General features: G+C 38.1%; 1 protein-coding gene across 1 annotated transcript in view; it reads right to left on the bottom strand.

Annotated features, from left to right (window-relative positions):
* Positions 1-17,603, bottom strand: part of epb41a (erythrocyte membrane protein band 4.1a) — a 71,554-nt gene extending 53,951 nt beyond the window's left edge. The window contains exons 1-2 of the mRNA XM_036567048.1: positions 17,492-17,603; positions 918-1,318 (exon numbers count right to left, since the gene is read on the bottom strand). Coding sequence (XP_036422941.1) covers positions 918-1,318; positions 17,492-17,504 — 414 coding nt within the window. The 5' untranslated portion in view covers positions 17,505-17,603. The remainder of the gene's footprint in view (positions 1-917; positions 1,319-17,491) is intronic.
* Positions 17,604-20,726: the final 3,123 nt, after the last annotated feature.

Genomic DNA, 20,726 nt, shown 5'->3' with positions numbered 1-20,726 from the left:
TGAAAATGGCAATTGCTTTGGTAATGTTTTTGGCTATTTTGCTAACGGCTTACAACTTAAGGTTTCCGAGTGCACTTGTGAAATTTGGTTCCGCATTACGTTCATCAATCTTCGCACATAGGCTACCGTGTATTCTTCATATGACTGCATGCACCGAACTGTAATGTCCATACTGTGATGGGTTGGGACGAATACACGTACTGTTACACCCCTAGAGCAGACCCCTCATTCACAGCCTGCTTAAGTCTTTTGTTCATTAGTGCGGCAGTGCACACTAGGCTTACGTCACATGGTATCAGCTGGTATCAGATGTTGGTAATGGTGCGTTTTTATGAAGTATTGATGCATCCCTGAAGAATAATATAGAATCTATCACTATTTAATTTATCCACTCTTTACTTTTATGCACCATACTGCCACTTTGGCTCTTCAGTCCTTGCAATGTTAAAACCAATGAACATATACTGTAATAAACAGGAAAGAACAGCTAGATTTTTTGTTTCTTCAGACCCTGCACACATGTACACATTCATATATTTCATTCTCTCTTAATCTTATCTTAATTTTTATCAGATTTTTATTAGATAATTTTTAACTGAAAATTTAACTTATGAGAAGTCACTTTTGCACAGCACTGTACATATAACACACACTTATACGTCAAGTGTATTTGATAAAATGGTCAGTGAGTGTTGGTACAAGGTAGGTATACCTAATAATCTGGGAGAATAACCCCTCTCTTACTTGCACCTCTATCACTGCTTTAAAGAGCCACAACCAGTTCCAGAGAGAAGGAGAGGGGTACATTAACTTGGCAAAAGTTCTGAGTTTGAAGACTCACTAAGCCTATTAAAGCTGTCAGGTATGTTTCACCCTGATGAGTGCAACTAGTGTAGCTCAGGACTGGGCTCTTTCACCTGGTTCTCAGCACTACTGATGGAATGCAGGTCTAGTGCTGCGTCTCCCTCGATTCGGAGTTCAGGTTCAGGGTCTGCGATGGGGGCTTTGGGATCGTCCCGCCCCTCCTTCTCCTGCACCCGCTCTACGTCAGCCCCCTCTCCCTCCGAGAACTGTGAGTGGCGCTTCAGAAAGGACGAGAACATGCGTGAGAGGCCACGGCCAGCTGAGGTGCGCTGGTGCGGTTTCAGATGCTGTTCTTCTTCCGAGCCTCCGGGAGGCAGTGGTGAGCCAGAGCCCCCGTCCTGATTCGGCTCAGAAGGGCCAGGGCCCAGATCTCCAGGCTCCTCCTCTTCTTGCTGCTGCTCACGCACCTGCTTCTTCTGCACACTCTCTGCCTCGTCTGTTGTCATGGCAGCCACTGAGGACAGAGGAGGAGTGTGCAAGATTAGTAAAGAGAGATTAAGTTAAATAACAGCACTGTAGTCATGGAATCAGCTATGAAAGGCTAGTTTACAGATGTTATTTGTTTATTTAAGATTTATAAGAATAAATTAGCATTGCTATAAAATAATATAACATTACAGTGCTTACGCTTCACTTGGGTTTACAGACCTTAATGGGGTTGGGGAGACCAAAGTATGGGTCACTGAAAAGCTGCTTTTAATTGCAGGCCAGTTCTTTCATAGACCAGTTGTACATGTTTGGTTAAACTACTCACAAAACCCACAAGTGCTCAGTAAAAGTGCATTGCATGTCTAGAAATATGTAGACCTTTGCTCATCATCTCTGTAGTAGTGAGGTCAGGTACTGATGTTTGACAATTAGTTTTTGATCACAAACGCCAATCCAACACATCCCTACGTGATGGTGCATCGTTACCATTACTCCAGAAATTGCAGGTCCATTGCACCACAGGGGGCTTTATACTCCTCTAGCCGACATTCGGCATTGAGCACATAGGCCTTAGTGTCATGTGTAGCTACTTCTATTGGCTATTTTCTAGGGAAGCTAGAAAAGCTTAGCTTGGTAGCTAATTTTGAAGGCGGAGTTCTCTTTAGTTTTGTTTAATATTTATGATAAATTTGTATCAGCTCACTAACCCTCAAATTTAGTCTTTCTCAGTAATGTAACAAAAAACTTCAGATTTTTAAGCCAGTATCAACCACACAGGCTGGCTATTTGCACTAACTCATGTGACTATAGCACACCAAATTTTTGCTGCCATTTTATATTTTCCACGAACAAAAGCAGGGCAGTATCGGGAGAAGCTGTGTTTAAGAGAAAATTGGACAGTGAAGAATAGGGTTAAATAGTTATTAGCCAGAAAATAAGTGAGTGCAATATTTCATTCACCTCTCAGTAAACTTCAGTCTAACAGTAACAGCTATCAAGCATTAAAAACAGTCTTATCTAGGACAGCTGACTGATTCTGGTAGCTATACTGTAGCAGATAACACCACCAGCCTACATGTTTGAGACTGGGGTTTGATTCCTTGCCAAAGCAAAAGGGGAATTTGGTTTTCTCACATTTCTAAATGATTATGCACTGTCCATAACTAGTCATGAATTAATTAATTAATTAAAAGTACAGCTTTGAAAAAAAAACTGAATAATTTTACTGCTGAAATATAGACTAATACAGCTGAATCAGAATCAAGACATTCTGTTAAAAAGCATGTAATTACATAAGTGTAAATAGTGTGATGTTATTATGAGTACTAATTGTAAATAATAAAATCATGCTGTTTACACTAAATGTATATAGTAACACCATTGTATTTACACTTAGTGTAAATAGTAGCTGCTCTTTTTTAAAACAGAAGGAAGAATCCTCTAAGCAGGGATGCTACTGAAGTGAATCTTTCAAAAGAAAGGAAATCTTCTTAAAAGAAGAGAAACTGAGAAATAAATGTATCATGTATATGTGCATTCAGTTATATGACAATGGTATAAGGATAGCGAATTAAAGAAATAAATGAAAAATAAATAAACTGGACTGTGAATGGAAAATGAGCAATATAAAGTGGCATTTTGCCTAATGCTCAGCATAACCACTTGAAGGCCGCCTAGAAAATGCTGAGCAAAAACAGTGGCACACTATCCACTTGCTAACAGTCAGCACTTGCAACACTGCACAGCACACATATAATGGCACATTAAATGAAAGCACATTTAGGACTTTGCAAATAAGACATTGGTAATAAGCTAGTTCAAATTCTTTTTAAGGCATGTGATACACAGATTGAAAAAAATAATGTGATAAACCAGTAACAGAGCTTTCAAATGAACTGCATGCAGTGATTGTGTTTTCGTTTTCATAGAAAAACATAGTTTGTTTCCAGCTTTCATTCCCTCATTCAAACTGGTTTGGAGCCCTGCTGTCTAATGCAGAAATGTATGAGAATGTGCTCTTGGACAAATGCCACTGTTTTTGCTCATTTTGGTATAACTATGAGGCATATATCCACTGTCTTAAAACAGAAAATGAAGGGGAAAATGAAAAAAGTAGAAAGGGTGGGCACAGACAGAGAAAATCTATCTCTGATAGGCTAAAAGGTAAGGTAATACTCCATGAGTGCCAAGAGTCCTTAATACTGGCAAATCTTTTCCTGGGTCATAACCCTCCTGAAAAGACCCTTATTACATCACTCTGTATAGTATTTGTCATGTATAGTATAGCTCTCCACCACACACACACACACACACACACACACACACACACACACACACACATCTGCGATTTGTTACATTTTTTGAACCTATATTAAACTGACAAAAGTACAAAGAAATGATTTCCTGTGTTTCATTGAGAAACTTAATTTTAATACAAAATTATATTTGGTAAATATAAACAAATTCAGAATTTGATGCCTGCAACACGCTCAAAATATTTGGGACAGAGGCATTTATACCACATCATTCTTCCTTTTAATAACACCTTTTTCATTTGAGAACTGAAGATACTAAATGTTGCAGTTTTGCAAGTGGAATTTTTGACTATTCTTGCTTGATACAAAACTTCAGCTGCTCAACAGTCTGTGGTCGTATCTAATTTTAATCTTTATAATACGCCATACATTTTCAATACGACACAGATCTAGACAGCAGACGGGCCAGTCAAGCACACATACTCTGTCTCTGTAGCACGTGCAGAATGAGGCCTGGCATTGTCTTGCTGAAATAACCATGGACTTCCCAGGAAAAGGCAGCATATGTAACTTGAATACTCTATTAACTTTTCACTCTTACTGCGCCTCTGTTCTAAATTTTTGGATTGTGTGGCAGATGTCAAATTGAAACTTTCTTTATATTTACAAAATACAATCAAGTCAGTCAAAATATTGTAATTTCTTAATACTTTTATCAGTTAAATAAAAGTTAAAGAGAATTAACAAATCACAGATTTAGAAATGCATTTTACAAAATGGCCCAACTTTGCTAGAAACGTTGTGCACACACACACACACACACACACACACACACACACACACACACACACACACACACAAACTCTTTATGCCCAAAGGTATGTTGATAACCCTCCTAATTACTGAGTTCAGGTGTTTTACCCACACCCATTGCTCCAAATATATCCATATATAAAATTTATCACATAGACATGCAACCTCCACAGACAAACTTTTGCAGTAGAGTGGGCCATACTGAAGAGCTCAGTGATTTTAAATGTGGCACTGTCACATTTGCTACAAGCCAGTTCATTAAATTTCTGTCCTGATAAATTTGCCCCGGTCAACTGTACATTTTATTATTGTGAAATGAAAGCATCTAGGAGCAACAACAGCTCAGACACAAAGAGGTAGATTGTGTAAATTCACAGAGCAAGACTGCCGAGTGCTGAAGAACACAGCAAGTGTTACATTACCCACTACAGAGAACCAAACCTCTGGAAGCATCTGGAAGCAACATCAGTACAAGAACTGTGTATCATGTGCTTCATCGAATGGGTTCCCTTGACTGAGCAGCTGTAAACAGGCCTAAGATCACTTTGCACAATGCCAAGCGTCGGCAGATTGGTTAAAAGTATGTAACCATCGGACTCCGGAGCAGAAGAAACATGCTCTCTGGAGTGATGTATTAAGCTTCACTACATGATAGTCTGATGGACAAATCTAGATTTGGTGGATGTCAGGAGAACACACCTACTGCATAGTGTGCATAGTGCCATCTTGGAGGAGGAATAACAGTCTGGGGCTATTTTTTAGGATTTTGAGTAGGCCCCTTAATTCCTGTGAAGTGTAATGTTAATGCTATAGTGTACGAATACATTTTAGACAATTATATGATTTCAACTCTGTGGCAACTAAAAAAGTAAAATTGATTAAAAATTTAATAAGAAAAATGTTTTTCAGGATTACAAGAAAATGAAAAATGAAACATAATTAAAAGAATGGATACAAAAAGTGAAAAAATAATGTTTACAGGTTATCACGTTCACACAAGCACACATAGTCTCACAAGCAAAGGCTTCACTAAGAGGCGTAAAGAAAAAAAAAAACTTTTTTATACTAATATTAATGGCCATAGTTTTGGAATGGGTGTCCAACAAGCTCATATAGGTGTGATGGTCAGCTGTCCACATACTTTTGACCATTACAGTGGGGTTAAAATAAGTATTGGCACACATTTTTATTTTGGTTTGTTTTCATGCTCACACTGCACCAAAAACATTCTGTATTTTTTTTATTATGAATAAAAAGAAAAACCTAAGACTATCAACACCTGCTTGAAAAGACACACACTCATATCACTACATTTAAAGGGGTTTTCTACAGACATTTGTGAGACTGTAGCTATTAATATCTCTCCACTTAAACCCATTATTATATTCTCAACTAAAACTTGCCTCCTTCAACAAAAAGATGTGCTGTGTGGAAATTCACAAAAGCATTCAGACACACAGAGCTTGTTAATAGTAATAAGGGCCCAGATTGAGGAAACATTTTGCTTAATTGTTTGACTGCAAAAGGCAAAGTTGAGTTTTCTCTCTTTCTTTCTCTCTCTCTCTGCATGCATGTGTGTGTGTTTACAGATACATTTTTGTTCATTTTTTGTTAATTAAACTTCAGACAGTAATCTTAATCCAATTCTATTTGACTGAATTTCCTCTCCCACATACAAAAACTTTCAAATCCTTTAAAAAATATAAAGCACTATGTGGCAAAAATATATTTAATAAGTGTTTTTCAGACTCATACTCTAAGGGAGAAGAGTACATGAAATTAAATTTGTATCATTATCACGAAAACTACAGATCACTGCTAATTCACGTAAAATTTCAATATGTATTTTTTTTAATTGTGTAATCATGACATTATCTCCTGACAACACAAACAAATAAGTGCTAAAATGATTTAAACTGAAACCTCAATTACATAAACACATGCATGCACACATACAGACTCACACAGAGTTACTGCCATTCAGCTTTCTCTGCCATTAGCATAATAATGCTTAGGGTTACTAATTACCACCTTCATTATGTGGGTCTCAGTGTTAGCCCAGTCTGTTTCTGGCTTGAGCACAGGGAACTGAATAGGAGTGGTTAAGGCAGAACTGCTGCTAATTCAGACACTACATGGGCGCTGAGCCAGCCCACTTCAACCTCAGCCACACTGTAAACATACACACTCAGGGATTACAAAAACACATCAGATAAGGGTTGTGAACTTCCACAGGCCTTATTTGTCTGTCTGAGTTTGTTCTGTGTGCTAGATTAGCGTGGTCGGCAATACACCCAAAGTGTGCTGAGAAAGATGCAGACCATGGGTGTTTTGAAAAGTGCTGCGGATAAGGATGATGGCTGGATAATACTGAGCACGTGTCTCAATAATCTATGACATAGTGCACTCCCCTTACATTCAACTTGTCTGAGAGACCAAAGACACATGTCACATATCTTCCCAAAGTCTAATGAATGTCTACTGTATTTCACCAGTATTGCTCCCCACTCGATGTAGAAAGGGCAGTCCTACAAGTGAGTCAGGTATTGTCATCAAAAACCCTGACCAATTATAAAGCTAACATGGCTCTGCCCTCCCTTCGAGTCTGAGTAACCTGATGTGCTAAAGGTATCTTAGTAAGCATTTTAGTAAGCTAGCTAGCTTTTCAGGTATTTGCGTGTTTGGTGCGTCTGAGGTTTATTCATCCAGTTATGCCAGCAGGAATGGGGGCTGTCAGTCATGTATGTTCATTATACTATTAAGACCACGCCCAGACTGTTCACAGTAAAGTCTGATGAGCGCATTTTGGTGATTTTTGAGGAATGTTTTATCATATTTCTGCTTTGTGTTTTCTAAATTAAAACTTTGCTGAATGCTTCACATAACAAACAAGTTCAGTATTATACAAAAAAATTCAATATTTTAAATGTGTTCCCAGGGGCTTTAATAGTTTCAAACAGTGAACAAGAAAAGACAAATCGTTAATCACAATTATTTATACAACAATTAATCTTCAGCTAAAAATTAATGTGCATGACAGCCCTGAATAGCAATCATTAATATGACAAATGATTTCAAACTTTTGAAAGGTAATGTATGTCCTCAGAATCCTGCTTCTTGGCTGACTGATATGGAGGAACAATATCACTTCCCACTGCCTTTTCACTACAGCAACCGGTTTCAGTGCTTCACAAATACTACATTCCATGAATGACTTAAATTAGCACGCATTTTGTTGCATCTCCTCCAGGCTCTGTGTGAAATATTAATGCCAAACCTAAGAGGACCCACTAAAAACTTGAATTTACTGCATAGCCCAGTGCCCAGGACAGCAAGCCCTGTGTTAGCAGCCAAGTGTTAACATATCACTAGCTGGTACTAGCCTGGCATTAAGCCAGCATAGCATGGACTAGAAGGCTGTGCACCCTCACTGTCCAGTCAAGATCATAGAGGAGTTTACAGGCTCTGTCAGGGCATTAATATCCTGTCCAAAGGCAATGCAAGAGCCGTCTCAATGCATTTGTGTCACCATGGCCTCCATTAAATACACTGGCTCAGGAGGGAAGGGCGGGGGTGGAATTAGTCATGACACATGGTCTCAAGCACAGCAGTGGCGGAGCATGGTTGGCTAAGAAAGTGAAGAGGGGGTAAGGGGTTGTTTCTTTGAAGTTGTTGCTTTAAAGGGTTTATGTCATAGAAACTAAAATTTTGCTTCCATTTTTTGTAATAGTTAAATGTAGTAAATAAAAATTGTTTAAGATGTACCTGCCACTCCTCAGTCCATACAGGCAATATACAGAAACAGACTCTTTTGAATTCACTGTTTCAGTGATGTGTCAAACATACATATACACATACACACACACACACACACACATATATACCCACAGAAAAAATGAAACAACCAATAAATTAAAACCTCTTTTTAGTGTCTCCTGTGTGGTCAAAACAACAAAAACAACAACAATTTCAAAGAGGGACATGGTTACATCATTCAGCGATGGCTGGGTGAAGGAATGTTAAATCCTCTCCCCTTCCCCCTCCCCCATAGTACTGTTTGTGCTTGTGTCCAACAACTAGCACCCTGAACTAATACTAATCCACTCTACCCACTGCACCCTCCCTCTCTGTCTCTCTCTCTCTTACACACACACACACACACACACACACACACACACAAACTCTGAGACTCCATCATCCCATTACGTCCCAGCACAGTTGCCACTTTATTACTTTACTGCACACTGAAAACATACGCACCACCTAGCACACTCAAAATCACATTGTCTCCTTACACAGCATCATCTCTTTACAGCTCACACAAACACAAAAGTTTGCATACTTATCTTTATGATGAGCCTCACCACAAGCCTCCCCGCAAGCATTTCAATGTACGGATGTCCCTAGCATTTTGCAAAAATGAAAAATAAAACTCTTGACTTTGAGCCCCACTCGCCAAAAGAATTAGTAAAACAAAAACAAAATCAAAATACAAGCTACATTTTTTTCCTGTGAATAAAATATTAAAAAAAAACAACATCTTTAGATGTTAACTTCACTCTTTCCCTAATTAGTCACTCACCCACTCAGGTTCAGATTCCTTTAGCAATAAAAGCGGCTACAAAAACTGGTCCTCCACTCAACACTGTTCTCCCAACTGTCAACATGAAAAACACACAAGTTTTAAAATACTTCTAAGTATTTTAAAAATCCCAGACACTGCAGACACGATCTCCGACAAAAACTTGTCAGATAAAATATTACAGTGATGGTGGTGAATAATGAGGAAAGAGAGCTGAAAGTGTGTCTGTTCATTAGGAGAAATAACATTAGCACAGTTGGCTATAGCTTTTAGGAAATGAAAACTGAAACTTGGGAGCAGCAACACTCTTATAAACAGCACTGTCACAAACTTGCAGTTAAGAATATTATCGCGCTTTAATTTTGTTTGACTTTTTTTGTTTGTTTTTTACATCAGTAATGGTAGGTAGCTGTCTGGCTAAGTAACGATTGAGTAAAATTGAGTAAAGTATAGGAAATGCTCAGTTTTCACAGTAAAATGACACAATAATAGCTCCACAAACAGAATGAGGGGAAATAACACCATTATCATTAATAGTGGAAGTCTCTCTCTACGTGATTGACACTCTCTCTCTCTCTCTCTCTCTCACACACACACACACACACACATAAAAACTGCTCAGTTTGGGCATAGAACTGGCAGATGGTGTGTGGGGTTTTTGTACTCCTAGAATTGAAAATATTCTAGGTGTATAAGTGGACCTTACCCTTTGACCTGAGCGAGTCCCTCTAAATGTCCCTACAGACATTAATCAATAGCAACTCCTACCCTAATGCCAGGTCTCTCTTTTTCCAGCATGCATTTACAATGCATCAGCAGCCAAAATATTATTCACTAAGGGGGAAAAAAATATTATTGTGGGTCCTTTAATAGAATTATGTAACAGCAGGATTTGACAGAAGCATTCTTTAGTCTTTTACTGGTTTTAATACACATTTTTTAAATAAACACTGTTTCATAATGCACATCATAGTGCTCATGATACCTTGTAATTCATCTAGGGAACATTATGTTTAAGACTGACCACATGACGTTTTCAGTGCAATACAGAAGTAGCAATTTAGTTCTTACATGACTGCTGAAAAAGGCTGGAAACTTGATTGCAAATATTAAAAATATCTTAATGTTGCTAAATACTTGATGATCATTAACCACAGTCGGAAAAAAATCTAAACAATATTTAAGTAAGGAGTGCAAAGCTAGAAAATTTCAACTTCTTTGCCTGATCTGGACTGTGTGGGCATTTCAGACCACACAGTGATGGACAGTGGTGTAACCCAACAGCAGTGTTAACAACCCAACAGCAGCAGTCTTTATTCATTTTTTTTACATCTTTTATTTTCTGGTAGAGGATTGCATCTGTGTGAGATATCACACTACAGAGGTAACGTTACATTCAAGGAAGAGTGGCTGCGGTAAAGAGAGAGGGAATGAACACCTCTCTCAACAAGCTGCTCTCCAAAGCTTAGTTTCACGTGTAAACTGCAGAACTGACCTTTTGTAAATTAAGCACTGCAGACATTTTTTAAATTATTTTACTGAAGCTATGCCTTACAAGTACCATGGTTAAGGGATGTTTTTAAAAGGCAGCTAGCTTGCTTACTTGCTTACTCAGTCAGGCACAAATGAAAAGACCGATTTGTCTGGGGTGAGACTGTGGAAAGGAGACACCGATTCTGATCAAAGGATCACTTGACGTCTACTAATATAGAAAATACAAAAGGGCAAAACATTCATTTGAAATCGGAATCAGGCACTCAAAAAACTCTAATAACATTACTACTTTGCCATTAAGACTGTGGTCATTAACACAGCAGCAGATGTAAGCAGATTTTCCAAGTGAAGTAAATCTGAAATACTTTTATTGAGTGAAATAGTAAAAACATAAATTAACAATATATAGACAGATGTCAATATTGCTTTCTAACCCTAACAAGATGAAGGCGAATATGTAAAGCCAACAGTGGCTTCTCTGAGTGTTGCAAAAATGGTGCTGAATGTTGTTTTACATCTGACAATCATTTGTCTCTTTTGTGAGTGTAAATCAGTTCAGACTCAGCTTAATATTACTACTTACTCCCTAATAAAGTGATTCAGGCTATCGAAATATCCTAATTATTCTTTTAATTCTGGTAAAAATTTTCAGATTTTTTGCTCAAATTATAAGAAGCTGATGAATAAGAAGCTGACTTTAGCTTTATAATTTCAAAACTGGCAGGAGTTTTTGGTAAGGTGATTTAAGCCATCAAAATATCCTACCTAGAGGTTTTATGTAAGGAGCTATATAAATATGTATATGCGCTATGGTAGGACATTTCAACAAAGTAGCACAATTTGTCAGAACACCAGCTAGTCTCCATGCTAGGCTAATGGCTAACAGCTAACCCCAAGAGTTTTTTCCTTCTACCATCTTCTCTGCTCATTTACTCATTAACTCATTACAATCTGTTGTCTGCTCCTTTGACAATAAACTGGACTAACAATAAAGTGACTTGTAGGCTAACGTCGTTCTTAGTATGGCTTGGTATTTCTTGCTGTAAGTTTAATAAATCACATTTTAACAACTTATACAAACACATACATACAAGTTGTTAGGGTAAGTTTTGCATTCGTGTTTTGTGAAGGAAGACATTCCTTGCATGGATGATTCTTAGACCATGTCACAGTTTTAACACAGCTCTGTTTAGCAAGCACAACCACAGTAAAGGAAAAATGCTGATTATGACACAATTAGAATTTGCCTTTGTGCATCTTAAACTCGCCTACAGCACACTTTCTGATGGCCAGTGCAATGGGTGGAATCAATGTGCCATTACCCAATACAATCATCAGTTGGCTTAAGCCTAAAATGTACTCCATGTTTAGATGCTGTATACCTCTAAAGATGGAGCATACATACAGTACTGTGCAAATTAGAGATCACCTGTATTCAATTTCCAGTCAAAACAGCCATCATTTTACACTCAATGCCAGTATTTCAAGGTAAAATCATAACTGTGGGTGATATAGCAGTTGGAAGGCATTAGTTTCATCGGTGTACACAGACTAGCCAGATAATGCAATGTACAAACAGTGCAAAACATGCTAATGGTAGCCCTTTACTTAAATGGCTCAGTCGCGCATCTTTCTGCAGTCCCTCATCTGTATAGTCAGTAGCAATCTGAGGTAGTAGTAGTCCAGGTTGTTAATAAAGAAGTGAACATTAGACAGATACAGGTAAAGAACTGCTGGTCTCCTTGGATAACAAGTTGAGTTCAGAAGTTTTAGCCACACCCCTTGCTAACAGGTATATAAAATGAAGCACACAGCCATGCAATCTCCATAGACAAGATTATTCAGTCAAACGGATAAATCTGGGTTTTGCGGGGTTTGGGCCGGGCCTCTTATTTCCAGTGAAGGGTAATGTCGATGCTATAGCATACAAAGTTCCAATTCCAACTTTGAGGAATGCCCTTTCCTATTCCATCATGACTGTACTTCTGTGCACAAAGTGAGGTCCATAAAGGCATGGATTGATGAGTTTAGTGTGGAGGAAGTCCAGTGGCCTGCATAGAGCCCTGACCTCAAACCCTTGATCACCTTTGGGTTGAACTGGAACGTCTATTGCGAGCCAGGCCTTTCTTGTACAACATCCGCTCCTGACCTCACAAATCTCACAAACACTTTTGACTGAATGGGCTGCATCCCACCCCATCCCCCTAACCACACACATGCCATTCATTCAAGATTGGTATGTTTTATTTGTGACACAGAAAATTTATTTTAAAATACATTATAATACAGAATACATATAAAAAGTAGAATTCTATAAATATGAGAAGGTTTACAGGTTAGTTAGCTTAGAAAGAGTTAGTATAGGTACTCTGTATCGGCCAATACTTAAGGATCAGTTATTGGTATCAGAAAGGAAAGACTTTAGCATATTCAGAGGCCATAATCAGAGTTTGTGTATGTGTATCTGGAGAGAGAAAAAAATCGAGTAAGTCACAAAAAAAAGAATTTCTGTGTGTTTGTGTGTGTGTGTGTGTGTGTGAGTGAGTGAGAGTGAGAGCGAGAGAGCGAGAGAGAGAGAGAGAGAGCGAGAGAGAGAGAGAGAGCGAGAGAGAGAGAGAGAGAGAGAAATAGAGAGGAAGAGAGAGAAAATGAATATACAATATGACAACATTACACCACCACTGCATTTACACACACCTTCCACTACAGGCTCTCACTGAAACCAGAAACAAGGACGAAATACAAGAGCAAAGAATATGTGCAGCAAGGGAAAACAAACACAGTGGGACAGTGAGTGAGTGCTGTGTGCTTTGTAACTGGATGCAGAAAGTAAGCTTAAGGCTGGAAAGCGGCTTTAAAATTAATCGGTGCTGCGTGGGATTAGAGAGCAACTCGCGTGCGCTCTTTCTCTGTAGATGTACTGATGTAAAGAGAGGATAGGCAGCTATATCTGTCCATCAGCCTTGCTTTTCTCTTTTCTTCCGTGTCTTCCTTTGTATTTCCCTCCCTTTCTAACTTACTTTCTTTTCTCACACGCTGTCTAACACTCTCTCACACTCTTGTGTCTCCTCAGCAATGTGGACTCAGGGGCAGTGAATAGAGGAATGTGCCCCAGAAAAGTCCAGCCTGACCTAAATGTGGTGAAACTGAGGATAGCATCCAAAACATACAGAGAATTGGAATGTTTTAGCAAAAAAATAAACAGACTCAGAGAAATGTGCAAGTTCATTCTTGACATGATTTAGTATAACAGTGTTTAAAGAAACAGTATTAGGATACAGATACTAATGAGAAAATATTTCATACAGTTAAACAGAAGGTTAAACACTTGTTTATCGTACACAGCTAGCATAAGAGATAAACCATATCTAATAATTCAAGTAGATTTAGTGATTCATCTCTATGTAACTCGAGTCATCCAAACGTGTGTTACACAAAACAACACAATATCTTTTTGTATGAAATATTTCCATATACCTATATATGAATTTGAGTCCCAACATGCTCTTTGTTTAGGTAACATACTTAAAAAAAAAGAACAATACTTTTTCACTTAATTTATTGTTGCCTACACTAATATCCAATATTTTTCATGTACATGCCGATGCCCATATCAAAACAAAAATAAATACATCCAACTGGATTAGCATTACAGAGAAATGTGACACTAATTTAATTACTGTTACAAAAGCAGCAAAATGAATAAAATGCATTTTACATACATTTTAGTGCAATAACCTAAAGTCACTTAAACAATCTATTTTTTTGGAGTACAATAAATAAGCCAAATATTGGTTTGCAATTGTTTCCGATATTGATATGATTCTGATATCATTGTGCATCCCCACTTGAATTATTTCTTTTTTTTATTATTTTAATTCAAACAACACAAGCCTTGTTTTAATTAATTTGCAATTAAGTAAGCAAGTGCCAAGATAAGTTTGGATTCCAATAATCATGGAATGCTAATGCAATAAACAATTAAAAATACAGGTGGTAACGTACAATCAATTTTAAGTTATACTATCAAAAATAAAGTGTGCAGGGTAACTGACATATGTACAGGGCACTGATTAAAAGATCAAACTTTGAAATTTTAATAAATACAGAAAGATGTCTCCTGAGATGGAGCAGGTTAAGTGTCCCACCGGCACATGTACACACATGCAGGCAAACACATAAGCTCAGAAGTCCAAGAAAAATCAAACTAATCAATAACCTCATGGTTGAGCACACCTCCACAAAACTCCTGATCACCATGGAGACACCATGGCAAAGAGAAGCACACAGGAGAGCAGAGAGAAAGAGATATGGAGAGATGCACAATGTCACTAATTTTAATAATTAGGATCATCTGACAATTCATCAAGTAATCAGAGTAAACCAATGTTTCAATATTTTTGCATAATCAAATTTTAAAGACGAATACGTTTTGCTAAAAAATTGCTCCATTCTAGAGAAACTTACAGAGCCAGAATTGTTCACTGTCATGGTACTGGGAACCAGACATCTGAAATGTTTAATGCCTCTTAAAGCTCCCTCACAGAAAGTTACAGCATGAAATTATTATTAATGTGCTCCCTATCACCTGGGACACTGAGGCATTTTTATGATATTTCTGAGATAAGAACAGAGTGTTCCCATCAAACCACTCTAAATGACTTTGTTTACATCCTAACCATTTAATTTAGCAATTCCCCTTTAAGGCCAAATTAACAATAACCATACACAGCTTTTCAACGACTACAAAATTGTCCATCTGTAAAAGACAAGCTAGTAAGCCTTTAAAATAATTTCTTAGAGCATCAGTTGTTTTTTTGCAAGTGAAATGTGGTATTAGGGTCTCAGGGGTAAAAGTCATTTTGATAGAACATTATAAGAAAACCTGAGTTTTGTTTTTTAAAAATTAAAAAACTAAAAAGAAAGAAAGAAAGAAAGAAAGAAAGAAAGAAAGAAAGAAATATTCATATGAACAGGGACATCTCACTAGGAAAAATGGGTTAATTAAAAGTAATTATGTTACTTTTTACGTAACCAAATCAGTGAGCCACGTTACACTTAAAGATATTCTCATGAGGAAATTTTGTGAAAACCTCTTGTGCCACACACATTCAATTATAATCTCCAAGGATTGAACATATACTAATCTAGCTGCTTTCATTTACACACATGCTCATTCTTTCTCTCATATGCTTGAAGGATCTTAAATAAAGGTGAATATAAACCATGTGTGAGTACTTTGTACTAGACCAAAGGCATCTAAGACTAGCAGCCCCACAACACAGAAGTGTCTGGTGATAATCACACAAACTCTGTCTCTCTCTCGCTTTCTGCATGACAAAACTATCACAACGATCATAGGCATATACTGAAAAATAACCACAATGAGAATATTCACATTCCTCTTTACGCAGACTATTCCAGCGTGTTCATGGCGAGGCTTTGTGATGTTGCTGAAAGCCCTGCAGAGAAATCCATTTAAAAATGGGTCTCCATTGCATAACACCTTATGTGCACGTATTAGCAAAAGACAAAAAACAGAATCACTGCTCTTACTACTGCTTTACCTCTTGAGTTTAACCTCAACCAATAAATCAACAGTCTCGTTTAGAAAATATTTACACAAAATCCTACTTGCACAGCACTTGTGATGACTTCTCCAGAAAGTAAACTTTTACTTGCAATGTGATGCAGCAAAGGGAACTTGCACCAAATGTCACACAGCTGTGCTGATGCAGAAAGGCACAAAAAGACAGATCCTTTTACACTGAGCAACATCCTCTGGGGTCCTTCTGATCAAGACCACTAGATGGGAAACCTAGTCTCTCAGTGAACCTCACAGAAAAAATACAGATTTACCATGGGGCAAGGAAATTAATCTTCTACAGAAAATATGACGACAAAACAAGAAAGAATGAAACAAAAAAGAGAAAGAGAAACCAGAAAAAGGCACAAAGCAAGAAAGAACGAAAGAAAGAAAGAAATACTATAAGTAAACTTAGTCACCAACAAATTACTGAGAATAACAATAAAACTACTAACAGTTGTAATGAGACTTATGTGAATGGATAGTGACACATCGTTGACCTTTACAGAGTATGCCGAGATTTTAAGTAAACAAGCGATGTGTAGCAAGGTTACACCCTTTCATAACTTTTTCCCTTTTCACTAATGTTATGCATGCAAAAACGATTACTTCTTCATTCTAAAACCAAAACTACCTACAGAGTTCATATATTTACTGATAACATTATTTACTGATTTCAAACCGCTGACTTAAGTCAAATGAACAGAGAACTCCCTGCACTCGCGCACTGGCCCACCATTGTTCCTTCTCAGCAAAACAAAAAATCGAAATATCTATTAAAACAACGATGACTTTGACGTTTGCTGGCAACTACCTCTCAAAAATGTAAGAATACCATATATTCCCCACATAACGGGAAGGCAGGTGCGTAAACGCTGTGTCTGAAAATGGCGCTGAATGTGAAAAAAATGTCAACAGATTTCCTTCCTCGCGAGCATCGCATCACACAATACACAATCCAGCAGCGAGGTGCAAGGTCCGCGGTTAGACTTACCTTTTCCTTTAATTCATGAATATGGAGTGACAATTCACAGCAAGATGATTTAAATCGCTTTTCTGTCACAGAGATTCAGAGCTGCAGACCCATGTGTAAAATTATTCTACCTTTTTAAATGGTGTTTAGGTTCTAGTAAAAAGGGAGGGCTACGTATGCAACGAGGTAAAGCGTATTTATAGAAACGACCAATAGGAGACACGCAGAGAGCGAAATGGTCCAATCACAGCCGCAGGCATTGAGTTGGCTGCCCAGCGCTAGGATGCAGCAGCATCGTAACCAAGGATACCCAGAAACGTATTAACGCAATACGTTTTGTAACCTTTTTTATTTTCCAGCAGCTATTCCTCCACATTGTCACAAGGAATATACTAACGGATACAACAAGATGGGTAATTTATAATAACGTAGGGAACGCAGTTAAAAAATAATCGCGTTAAGTAAGTACAATAAAAATTGACTGTTTCTAAGACCTATTGAATCCATTTTCTTTCTTCCCTGTGTCTCTTCCCCCAAAGGGTCCTTCCCCTCTGCCAATGGAAGGAGCAGGTGCTTGGCCAGACCGTCTGCTGATCCGAACTGACAACGAGACATGCAGGGTCCCAGGAGATCAGGAAAACAGGGGAGAAACACAAGCACTCCTCAGCTCCCCCCCTCCCCGCCCTCGATTTCCATCCACAGAGCACTTCCATAACCTTCTGTTCCCCAAGCCCTTCCCCCTCCCCCTACCCATCCCGTCTCCATAGACATCTGTGGTCTTGGGCACCAGCTGGGCAAGAGGCCTCTGATCAGAGCTTTCTTGCCCTCCCTACTCCATTACCACAATGAAGCCTTAATGAGGTCTCTAGAAATCAGACTTCACTGAACCAAAATGCAGTAGCCTGGTTATCTAAAAACGGCATGCAGCTTTGACCTAGGAAAGCACCTAACAGCATAACTGATGCTTGAAACACACTGATGTTTGATCCCCTCAAGAGACTTCATCTCAGGTACAAGAAAAAACAAAACTGAAATATTGGACGAGGTGCAACTAACAGAATTTTATCTTTCATTTTCGTAGAATTCAATTAGTATGCTATTATCACTCTGAGACATTTGGTTTGAACAACTGAATTTGGTTTGACTAGCAGAATCCTGACTACCAGTAATCATACAGTAAGGCTAGGTACTATCACTTACATTATCATTAACAAGGTTATCGGTAAGAAACAAGACTCTACTTGATAAAGATACTGTGATGGGTATTTTTAAAATATCAAGGTAATATTTATTCATTCATTCTATTTCAGGTCATCTTAGACTATATCATCTGCACATTTATATATGGAGCATCACCAAGGTGTTTCTTAAATCCCTTTTAATATTCCATGCCAGCAGAAGCATGAGAAGATGCCCTAAGAACTGTAGGTAAAATCACTATTGTAAAAGTCTCTTCAGCTCTGAGCACTTCAGCTAGAGAAGGAGCCCCCTCTGCTGGAAACACGGATGCACTGCTTTTCTGAAAACTCAAATTTATCTATTATGCTGATGGTGTTTTAACAATGGTATTTTACATCATCCAAAGTATACAAAATATCCAAACATATCTTTTTCTCCCTGTCTCTCTCTCTCTCTCTGGCTGTGGCCACTCTCTGCTGTTCTTTTCATTAAGATAACACAGAAAACAGTACAATCCAAGGTATCACATTGATGAAGTACTTTTAGCTATTATTTTCTTTTTATTAGCATTCCTTCTTTGCAAAATCTATTTGATAATTATTAGATCTAAAGTAAAGAATTTGCAGAGCAAAATGTTAAACATAGTCTAAGTGATACTGGTAATGCTACACTGTAAAAATGGCTCGCCAGATCTACCTAAAAAATGACTTGATGTGATAACAAGCAATTGAACTAGTTTTATTCAACTCAAAAAATTCCTTTTTTTGAAAGAATCGTTCATTCAAAGTATTTATTTAGGTTGAATAAAACTAGTTAATTTACTTGTTACTACATGAAGTAATTTTTTAGGCAGATCTGACGAGCCATTTTTTACAGTGTATGCACAAAGAAAGATGTATAACGACATCCAGCACAAGCCAGTTTATTGTAAGTAAATCATCTCAGAATACTAGAGTCATGTGTTGGCTGTCTGTGTATATGAGAGTTTGACAGAACTATGGTATGCCCAAAGCTGTTGGCTGACTTCGTTATTTATTTATGTTACTTTCTGTCAGTGTGTTATACTACTATCTTTACAGAAATCTATAGAGAGCTGCAATTCTCAGGCATGTTACAGCACTAAATTACTCTGACATAACTTCAAACTACTGAAGCCAGGCATGTTTGATGTTTGACACAAATAGTTCCTTAGATAATGTAAAAAATGTTACATTACAACTACAAAACCAACAAGAGATCAAATGGACATGGCCAGCATATCCTCAGACATCGATAAATCAGACAACTGTTTCTGTCCTGCAACATAAATCAACAAATAAACAGCTTAAAAATAAACTACAGGTTATTAAAATATCTCTTTTGGGTGTTTTTGAGTGTTGCTGCTTCTTCTTCTTCAGATGATCATTTTTATCAGGCTACTCTGCTTTTCATGTCATTAATCCTGTTCTCAAGTCAGGGACCACCTGTTCCACCATTTCTCTTGATTGGCTCTCTGCTCCATACAATCTCCATATTAGCTCAGTGACATTACATTTGGTACTGTCATAGGATGCCACCTTTGCCACAGGTCAGTTTGTGAAATTTGTGAAAAATCTGTCCCAGTCAACCTATGCTATAATTGTGAAATGGAAGTGTCTAGGAGCAACAACAGCTCAGCCACAAAGCAGTAGACCAGGCAAACTCACAAAGCCGGGCTGCTGAGTGCTGAAGCATGTAGCGCATACAAAAATTGTCTATCCTCTATTGCATCAATCACTACAGAGCTCCAAACATCCTCCAGAAGCAACATTAGCCCAATAACTGTGCATCATGAGCTGCATCATGAGCATCAAATTGATTTACATGTGCCATGCCAAGCGGCAGCTAGAGTGATGTAAAGCACTTCACACTGGACTGTTGAGCAGTGGTAATGTGTTCTCTGAAGTGATGAATTACACTTCATTATCTCACACCCTAGTCCTGGGTTTGATGGATCGGTATGCATAGTGTCAACACTAAATTTTGGTGGAGGAGGGATATAGTCTGGGGCTGTTTTTCTGGGTTTGGGCTCGGCTCCTTAGTTCCACTGAAGGGTACTTTTAAGGCTGCAGCATACAAAGACATTTTAGACAATTACATATTTCTAACATTAGGTAACAGTTTGAGGAAGGCCCTTTTCTTCTCCAGGATGACTGTGCCCCTGTGCACAAAGCGAGTTTGGTGTAGAAGAATTTCAGTGGCATGCAGACAGCCTTGACCTCAATCCTACTGAACTCCTTGGGGATGAATTCATCGGTGCCTGAACTCACAAATGCTATTTTGACTGAATGGGCACAAATTCTCACAGAAGCACTCCAAATTCCTGAGGAAAGCATTTCTAGAAGAGTAATGGCTGTTCCAAAAAGGGGGCCAACTCATTAATGTTCATAGTGATGGAATGGTATGTTCAACAAGCTCGTGCAGGTACAATGGTACAGTGTCCATATACTTTTGGCCATATAGTGTATCTCATGCCTCCTTTTTGCTCTGCCATTAATGAAATAACTTTATTTCCAATATTCAAAATGACCC

This window comes from Colossoma macropomum, unplaced genomic scaffold (genome assembly GCF_904425465.1).
Source record: "Colossoma macropomum unplaced genomic scaffold, Colossoma_macropomum, whole genome shotgun sequence".
Taxonomy (NCBI): domain Eukaryota; kingdom Metazoa; phylum Chordata; class Actinopteri; order Characiformes; family Serrasalmidae; genus Colossoma; species Colossoma macropomum.
This window is presented reverse-complemented; position numbering and strand designations above follow the sequence as displayed.